Source organism: Patella vulgata, chromosome 1, assembly GCF_932274485.2.
Source record: "Patella vulgata chromosome 1, xgPatVulg1.2, whole genome shotgun sequence".
Taxonomy (NCBI): Eukaryota; Metazoa; Mollusca; class Gastropoda; family Patellidae; genus Patella; species Patella vulgata.
In genome coordinates this window covers 26689453-26699623 of record NC_065879.2, presented here as the reverse complement: position 1 = coordinate 26699623, position 10171 = coordinate 26689453, and the positions used below count along the sequence as shown (strand labels likewise).

Below are 10171 nucleotides of genomic sequence, written 5' to 3'. Positions count from 1 at the left end.
TGTTAATCACATCTGCACCTACGAGAAAGAACTATATAGTACATTCCCTTATCTTGCGACACGCAGGGTCGAGAGATGCGGTCTCTTTTCTAAATTTATGAAAAGGGGGTTTTAGCGCCCTACTTTTCTGCTCCGTCTGGGCTATTGAAGACGGGGGTCATAAACAGAAACAAACCGGGTTTCGGGGGTCAAATCGATTATAGATTAAGGTAAATGTAATGTTACTAAACAAACATATTATCACGTGTGTTTAATAGATATACTATTAATGTATAACCTTTGATACATTGGTTATGCTATCCAATCTTAATGACCGGGCTCGATTCGTTATCACTGATAACATCTGAGGCGTAGCCAGTATTTTAAAACGAGGTGTGGCTTCTAATGACTAGGGACTATTCGGCATTTTAATGACAATTATGCGCTGAAACTGAAACTGAAACTGGTAGCCATCTTTCAACAACATTGTCTCCGTTTACCTTCTAATGTTCCTTTTGTGGACTCCACCTCCTTAGCGAAATCAAGAGGGTCGTGAACCCCCGTGCTCGCACTAGGTTTCACAATTGCATACAAAGTCAGTCTTGCATCACAAGACTATAGTATTGTTGCAGAAGTGATTAAACAATTGAGTGAGGTTTTTCACCCTTTGATATTTGACTTTTAAAGTAGCAAAATGGGTTCTATGCGTTTATTTTTCAGCATTTCTTTGTTTTGTATTGCGAGTAGTAGTATTTTGAAATTCAGACCATCAAACGATGTACAAGATTTGTATGACTACTTGATGAAACCATCCGTTCCATCCAGAAACAGGAATCCTGAATATTATAAACAGTTTGTAAGTGTGTTAATTTAATTTACTTTAAGAGAAGAACGATGGATTTTTTTACTACCGATTAGTCTAATGACTTTTATTGGCAATCGGCAAACGAGTAGCTGCGCGGATTAAACCTTTGGGGACCGGTAGGTATCGAGTCTGTGCCGAAAGACCTGGAGGTAACGCCGGTTGGCATTATTCAGACCATAGGTGTAAGAGTCAGGTGGGGGGGGGCAGCTGCCCCCTAACTTTACGGCACTCTTACTTTTCGGGCGACGATTGATTGGGATTTGGGGATTAAGGTAAGTCACCTAAGGTAGGCAATATTGGACCACATTGAAATTGCTGTATTCTCGGGCTGGAATAGCGTTTTTACAAAATTTAAAAGTCACGTCATGATCCAAATGTATAAATAATGAATTACACCAACCGTATATTTATCGTTGATGTTATACATACGTATACAATTTCACATATCGTTTTCTTTATATTATATTATTATATTGTTATTGGCATACGTATTTCAACAAGGACCATGCTCAAATATTTTTACACGTGACGGCGTTAAGTAGCATAAAAGGTCTGACTATTCATTTTATTCGTGCAATACGATATAAATAGATGTTAACGCTAGGTTCTCACTACACAGGGGTTCTACACGGTAAGCTGTGCGCCTTAGCTTCACGCGGACGACCGGTACAGTCATCTGTAACCCGAACATTTTTCGGGCATTTTGAATAGCAGTAAAATTTAGCTTTTTGGTTATTACAGCAGCTTTAGAAATTACGTTCGTTTTATTTTTTTTAAATTGCTTTATCATTAACTGTACCGTTAGGAGCGGCATCTTTTGGTTTAGTACAAATAATCTCTGAAACGCTTTGGTTAGGCAAGAACATGATACTAAGCAGTAGTTTCATTTTACTTTTACAAGTTGTCTGGAGGCTCAGTGCAAGGGGTGTCCATCAAATGGGCACAAAACCAGACCCAACTTTTCTAGAGTAAAATCTTGCGTAGAATACGATGCCGAGTGGTAATCAGTCCGCCGTTGAGGCGTTTTCGAGATATTCGGGGTCAAAGGTCAAATGGGTTCATTTGCACTGATGTTATGGGCGACACTCGTAACCATCTTTCAGTGTATTATTTATGAATGAAATTAAATGAAATGGGGATTAACGTCCTACTGTTCTGCTCCTAACCTGGGCTAATGAAGACGTGCATACGCCATACAGTGTGCTATGAGGGAAATTTTGTCCGGGCAGCGGCGCTACGGCCTACTCTTATATCGAATTCCGACTGCCAAGGGGTCTTTTACGTGCACGCCAATGTGTACACGAGACCTCGGTTTTTCGTACCATCCGAACGACTAGACAGCTGTCCTTGTCAGGCCATCCGTCCTGCATCACTGACAAGGGGAAACCACGCCGGAAAATCGGAATGAACTTTCTCGGCCAATGCAGGGATCGAAAACTCGACCTCCAGGCTAGCGAGCCAGCGTCTTACCCACTTAGCCACGTGATCCCCTGTATTATTTATAGATGGTTAAATGGTCATAGCTTATTAAGTACATGACCGTTTATTTAGTGACTATAAATGTGCGAAACCGATTTAAGTCGTGGTGTATATATATATATATAAAAATTATGTGGTGTAATTGTCGAGATATTTGGAGATATTGATTTATGCTGGGTCACCCTAATATAAGTAGAACGTGAACATCTTACATGATGATGATGATCACTGTCTGTCTTTTTGTACTTTATCTTGGAAATACGAATTTTGAGATTATGCGGGCGAATTTTCCTTTGTTGTGTCGAATATCGCTTCAAGAGGGGTGGCGTTTTATTGATATGATGGGCCGATTTGATTTTCTAATGCTGATGTTCTGATGGCGTCGCCCCCACCCCCTGGAAAAAATATGTGTGTGCGCCCCTAATCATAGACATAAGAACTGAAACTGTTATTATTGTCTTCGTACCAAACCATCTTGTGAACCTACCCGTTGGAATCAACTGAAATGGACAAAAATGACAAAAGGGCAGCCATCAAGTACCGCCAACTGAAATGACTAAGCTCAGTAAAGGAGTGGTCTGCAGAATTTAAGTGTGGCACACAGAGAGTCTTGACGATGATCCGCGTCCTGGAAGACCATCAACAGCAACCATTCAAGAAAACATTACCCGGGTGCATGGCAGGGTGATTGTTGATCGACGATTGACCACTTGACCTATGCCAGTGGTGTGGGCATCTCTCATAAGAGGGTTGGGCACATTATTGCCAACAAGTTAGGAATGACAACAGTTTCTACAAGATGGGTGTCAATTATTGCTTTTGAGTGCGGATCAGAAACGTGTCAGATTCCTGACGTCCCGTGACAATCTGCGCCGTTTTGAAGCAGATCCTGATATTTTTAGGGCCAGATTTGTAACCATGGATGAGACATGTTTCCAAAAATGAAAAAGGAACTAGCCAGTCGTCATTTTCCTAGTAATGATGACGTCATGTCAGCTGTGAACGACATTTTTGAGTGGCTGAAGAAAATTTCTTCCTGACCGGCATCCAGGCCTTGCAACATCGTTGGCAAAAGTGCGTACACCTCGAAGGGGACTATGTAGAAAAATAAATGGAAACCATCGACTTTGTACAGGTCATTCACAGATAGGTGTAGAACTTTTCAGCCAGCCCTCGTACAGTGATAAGATTGAAATATTCAAATTTCTCCCCGGTTGCGAATCCTGAAATCAGCATTATTCAAATTTCTCCCCTGTTGCCAAACGCCAAATCAGCATTATTTAGATTTCTCCGTTGTTGCCAACATGAAATCAGCAATATTTAAATATACAGAAAATTTTATTATATGAACATGTTTCAGGGTTTAGAGGTTCCGACACAGTTGAAAGCATTCAGTTATACGAATTGTGGAAACCCGGCGACAGAGCTGGCTGTATTGACAGCATTAACTGTTTCACCTGATCCAATAGCTCTTCCTGGAACAGTTACTATTGGGTTTGGCGTGAATATCAGAAAAACATTTGACTCTCCACTTCAGGTAATATACACATGGCATATTGTGCATACATTTTTATCAACATATTAAATATAACAAAACTATACAGTTATATGGGACAACAATCACTGGTTTATTATACACAAGCACGACGTTTCGATAAGTATTCTCTTATCGTTATCAAACGTCGTGCTTGTGTATAATAAACCAGTGATTGTTGTCCCATATAACTGTATAGTTTTGTTATGTTTCCAATTGCTAAATGCCACTAAAGGATTATATTAAATATATTAAACAAGTCACTAAAGGCTTACACCTAAACAATGAATTTTTTAAAAAGGATTCTAACAGCATGAGCCTTATTGTCGTCATATGAGACGGTAAAGTCAAATAAATTTCATATTTTTTCATGTTTAAATCGACGTGAACTTACAGTCGTTCTTCCAATCTCCCCAGATTTTTAAAGTTACTCAACGAATTATCAAGCACATAAGCACCTAACAAATGTTTCTTTGGTAGGCCCCCGTAGCTCCCACCATGGTAGGGGAGGCTGCTGGCAAACCGAGGACACTACACACCACATCTTAAATCAAACCCATTTAGCCCTTTAGTCTTATGATATCAACTGTTTTGTAGATGAGTGTTAAGATAGAAAAATCTGTTTTTGGAACTTATATCACCATCCCATGTGTTGAGAATTTTGGATCCTGTGACTATTCTGATTTCTGTGCAATCCTGGCTGGTGTTCAGTGTCCAGGTGAATTTGTCGACAAAGGAATCCCTTGTAAATGTCCATTCACTAATGTAAGTATTCCTCCAAAATCACACCAGAGACATCTCATTAGCTAAATGTTTCTGTCATTTTGAGACTAAAGTGTGATTAATTTATTTATTATGGCAGAATGTTGTATTGTCAATTAAAATGTTGCCCCAGAACTTTAGGCTCCTTACAAGATAGCCACGCAAAGCGTGGAAATACGCCACACAGCAGCCGTGTCTCATCTGCAGCTTATCCGAATAATAACACGGATGTTGGCCAAATTTGATAAGGATTTAGGATCCTCCAAGAAATTTAATCTCTATCCTGCTCACAGGCTTTTCCGGGCACATAATATATCTCTAGAACAGAAAGTCATATAGATGGCTGAAAATCAACAGAGTTCATACTTTCTGAAGGCAATGCTTTTATAGAAAGAAGGGACTACTCTGAAATACAGAATATCGATAGGGATCGTCGTCTCATGACCCGAATGCTTCACACCAAATTTAATAACAATCTGTTAAATATTGCCGCCTATATTCCGTTAAAGGAAATCGCGATGTCAGAATGATAAGTCTCTATTCAAGTCTATAGCTCTACGGCAGATGATTAGGGTTTTTCCTAACGTTACCAAAATGCTTCACACAAAAGTTGAATAGAATCCGTTGAAAACTACAGCCCGGTATCGCGTTCACGGTGTTTTCAGCAAAATGGGTAAAACTCTGGTATGGAAAGTAGCGGGACGCTGAATATTGGTTGTCCTCTCATGACCACAATGGTTCACATCATATTTGAAAAAAAAATCCTTAAAAAAACATAGACTCTATCGTGTACGCATGGTTTTTGACCAACAGGGCATAACACTGGAAAGTCGTGAAACGCAGATTCCTTGATAGTTGGAAATCGACGGATGGGTTGAAACGCCATTGGCAATGCACATGTATACTGATATAATTCAAAATTACCGTATGTTTTGCTCAAATTGACATTCTGATGAAGGGACATTAAACACACGACAACAAACATGAAAAGCACATTGATATTTTTTTTTAATTAACCCGGACTGGGGCTACCGTACACCCCCACCTGTGTTTTGTATAGCGTTGTTTCATTTTCTTGTGGTTATATATATTTCAGGGAAACTACACTTTACCTGGTATAAGTTTTCCCGTCGATGTGCCTTTCTTACCAAGTGGAGACTACAGGGCTTCAGCTAATATGACATATAATGGTCTAAATGTAGGCTGTTATCAAATAATGGCAACGTTTGCTTAATTTCTTTAAATCATCACCTTAATCAGGTTTTAACTCACTTGGTCTTTTTATGTGGAATGTGGATACGTCGATAGAGCGCAGAATCTATATAAAATAATAAATTCCCAAATAACGGTAGTTATATCGAATATGTTTTGACCCATATATGATTCCTATCCACCCACCTTCCCTCCCTAAAAAAATTTTAAAAAAAGATTAAAACTCATGCGTTTTTTAGTGTTTTTGAGAAGAAAATCTTTAGTTTTAGGTTTGTTTTTTTAGTTCTCACCTAGGTGAGAATATTCCGGTCGACAAATTTTGGTACTTTCCCTAGTGTTGGATCTTGCGTCCTCCTAAATTAAAGGAAGGATATATCTTGGGTTGTAGCGGAGGCCCCAACTGAAGCATACTTTATTTTAGCTTATATGTTCACTTTAAATATAAAGTTTGCTTCATACGAAAGACGATAATATCTATTTCAAATTGTTTTTGTTCCGATAAGCCTACCCTTACATGTTCTGTTGCGAATCACCCTTTTGACGATCATGACCCCATGTGGAAATATCGGAACAAATACAATTTTAGGTAGATATCGTCTTTGGTATGAAGCATACTTTATATTTAAAGTGAACATATAAGCTAAAATAAAGTATGCTTCAGTTGAAAGACGCCACATAAGCTTCAGTCAATCAATCGATTAACATGACTTTATATTTAAATATATTTATCCTGATGGTACTTAACGTAACTGTATAGCGAACAAATAATGTTTGGTGGTTTTATTGGTCGCTAGGATCCAACGAGAGGTAGGGGGCTTCCTTCGGGCATCGATCCCGGTTACCCCCCTTCCACCCCCAATAATCCTGGCAACATCGCCATATAAGCGAAATAATATTGAGCGTATAAAACATTAATCAATCAAATTGTTTTATGTATTTTTTATTTCAAATATCTTTTGTTTTCGGGCAGGTTCCATCACTTTTGCTGAATGACATACTTTTCTTGTTTTTCAGAATGTAGTCATACTCGTCACTTTCTGTGTAGTTAATTTGCGCTCTTCTTTGGAACCGCCCTGTTTGTACACATGAAAACGAGACCTATTAGTAACACGTGAGTTCCCACCGAGGTGAAAAGGTTTTCACCTAGGTGAAAACCTTTCCACCGTATCACCTAGGTGAAAACGTTTCCACCTAGGTGAAAACGTTTCCACCGAGGTGAAAAGGTTTTTACCTAGGTGAAAACTCAAAAAACAAACCTTAAACTAAAAAAAACAAACTTAAAATTAAAAAATAAAACCCAAAACTAAAAAATATTTAAAAGTCGTATATGGGCCACCGTAGCCACCGTATATATGTGCATTGGCTTTAGTAGCATTAGAGATTCTTTCAAAAAAGGCCTACTTGAAAAATCCTCTCAAGTTTTTTTTAGGCCGACATTTAAGTTAGTAAAAAGTTTATGTAGGAACCACGCCGGAAAACAAAAATGAACTTCCTCGGCCACACAAGGATTCAGCACGGGACCGCCAGGTTAGCAAGCCAACGACTTACTCGCCGAGCCACCACGGCTCCCACAATATGTTCCTCATATCAATTTGACAGTCCGTATAGTATATTCGTATTGGAATAAAACTCCGGTCGTACGGTAATAAAAATCGGAATTCCAGCCATTTGCACTTGTGTGTGTGTGTGTGTGTGTGGGGGGGGGGGGAGCGAGGGCTTTAATTTTCAGAGACACACAAGGCCAGTAGTAGATCGAAGAGAAAGGGGTCACAAAGAAATTGTAAAGCTGCAATAGGTATATCTATTAGAAAACAGCGCATCAATGGTTCGGTGACTTTTGTTCTTCAATAAATCTACCTCACGCAGTTTATAGGTTGTTATAAAGTTCGTGTCCATCTGTATACTGGGAGAAAGGCTTTGTTAATCATTTCATTATACTCTGCCTTTATTGATTCATTGTATTTGTATACCCTGTTCAGTGTCAAAAGCATAATTCAACAATTACTTTGGAAAAAAGGCGACGGCCTCTACACTACCTTTATAATGACATCATATTTTCTGAAGCCAAGAAATGTTTAAAAAGTAAATGAATGAAAAAATAAACCCCCAAAGATTTTTTTAAAGGCGACTGTTAATATTATTGGGCATGCAGGGCAGTATAGGCTACATTAAGCAATTCGATATCGGCTGCATACATAGGCGAGAATAAAACTGTCCTCATTATGACACGACCCCATGTCTCGATTTAACTTTTTGGTGGTCATGGCCCATTAAATAGCAATCAAATTGAATCTGGACAGTATTAATGATTACTTTCGAATTGAATGTAATCATAAAGAAAAAGAAAGACGAAAGAGTTTATTGTACTAAACCACATAAGAAAACAAAAGCAGGCCTTAGTAACAATAAAATCACGCAGATCTATTCAGTCGACTTAATAACCCACTGAAAGGTGGATGCCTTTCCTTCTACAGTGGTTTGGTTTGGGGTTATGTTTTAACTAAAATTAAAGCATTCGATTATCCAGACATATTGTAACAGTAACCCGCCAATGGTCCCATGTTTTCTGGTAAATTCTCGGTGTCATATATTCAACAAAATATCAAGTGGCCGTATTTAAACCTATTACCAATCTTCTTAATAATATTAAAAACATTTAATGATTTGGTTTCTTCCTGGACATCACGAAAAATAGAACAGCTTGGCGTTTTCACACGTCTGGATATATTGGACTAGAAGATTACGGTGGACAGCCATCATTATACGGAAAAGGCACGAAGCTTGTTATTGGCCCTTAGGATATGCATACTAATAATCACACTGACCAACAATAAAATAATATTCGCTATGCCGGTACTATGACCAACAGTGAATATTCGCTATTGCCGCTACTTATCACTAATAAGGATGACATCGATGCTATTTAATAAGCCCCAAATATTAACTTTTTTCCTCCGACAAATTAAATTCTAAAACAATTTTTTTATGTATTAGAGTAATAAATAAAGACGTTTTGAGTATTTGTAGGTAAAAATTATTTCCTATTTAGTGTAAATAGGTATTAAAACGAGTAAAAGACACGATTCTGCCCGAACCAGTATAACGTCTTATGTAAACAATGCACGTGCCATTGAGCCAATGATTGACGCCGTGTGACGTGACGTTACGTGTTGAAGGCAGTCAACTTTTACAGAGATATTAGAAGACATTCGTATAATCCTCCGTGAAACAGATTAACTAATAATGTAGGCTTTTAAATAATGCCCATGGCATTAGTTAGGCGGAAATTAAGAAGCATACCACACCTTGATCCAGACTCTAACAGTGGTTCTCATACTTATGTTTTACCAACGCACACCTTAGAACACCTGGAAAAATAGCGGCACACCTGGCTAAATATATATGAAAAAATATTTGAATTTTGCAAAATAGAAACATGGCAAGTCGTAGACGGCATACAACTGTAGACAATGACTAGTCACATGGAATGACTGAAACTAAATGAAACCAGTCGTTGTCAGGAAAGATACGCCCACATTTTGCAAGAGATGGATAGAGAACAAGCTAAGACCTCCCCCCCCCCCCAAAAAAAAACCAACAACAAAAAAACCGAGATTTTTACGGGCCATAATCCAATAAGTTCTGGTCTGATACGCGAATATCAAAAGGGACTAAAATCTTTGGGATATAAAGATATATTATACGCTTCGTCAAAATCGGACAAAAACTGTGACCTCTTAGAGGGTCCACAACCTTCGTATAATTACATCCTTGCACACAATTTGCGTACAAGGAACGGACATTTTGTCGGGCAGTTTCGTTTCAATTTTTCCGAAATTCATACTCAACCCTCAACCTTCATTATGGTGGAACGCTGATATATTTAAACGGTTTTTAAAATCTGATAAAAAAAATTGTGTCCTCTAGAGGATCCACGAGCTAAAAATGTGATTTTTCGTACAATCAAGGGCCATAATCCAGGAAGTTATGGTCAGATATGTGCAAATATCCAAAGGAACTGAGGTCTATGAGATATAAACATATTTTTTTTAAGTTTCATCAAAATCGGACAAAAATTGTGACCTCTAGCAGGTCCACAACCTTGATATTACATACTTTTACACAATTTGCGTTCAAGGATAAGCCCTAACGATGATATACTTAAACGATTTCTAAAATCGGATAAAAATTGTGACTCGTAGAGGGTCAACAAGCCAAACTCGCGATTTTTTCGTACAATCAGGGGCCATAATCCAGGAAGTTAGTCCATTATGCGCTAATATCGAAAGGAACCGAGATCTTTCGGAAATAAACACATGTTTTAAGTTTCATCAAAATTT

At 38.3% G+C, this 10171-nt stretch overlaps 1 protein-coding gene across 1 annotated transcript; it reads left to right on the top strand.

Moving 5' to 3' along the window:
- Positions 1-536: 536 nt before the first annotated feature.
- Positions 537-6160, top strand: LOC126830028 (ganglioside GM2 activator). Its single transcript, XM_050560247.2, has 4 exons — positions 537-835; positions 3684-3860; positions 4455-4622; positions 5716-6160. The coding sequence occupies exons 1-4, from the start codon at positions 674-676 to the stop codon at positions 5851-5853; spliced, it is 645 nt and encodes a 214-aa protein (XP_050416204.1). The 5' UTR covers positions 537-673; the 3' UTR covers positions 5854-6160.
- Positions 6161-10171: the final 4011 nt, after the last annotated feature.

Coding starts and splice junctions, on each gene's coding strand:
- LOC126830028 (XM_050560247.2), top strand. CDS start 674: ATGGGTTCTATGCGTTTATTTTTCAGCATTTCTTTGTTTTGTATTGCG. Junction 836..3,683: donor CTGAATATTATAAACAGTTT/GTAAGTGTGTTA, acceptor AACATGTTTCAG/GGTTTAGAGGTTCCGACACA. Junction 3,861..4,454: donor CATTTGACTCTCCACTTCAG/GTAATATACACA, acceptor ACTGTTTTGTAG/ATGAGTGTTAAGATAGAAAA.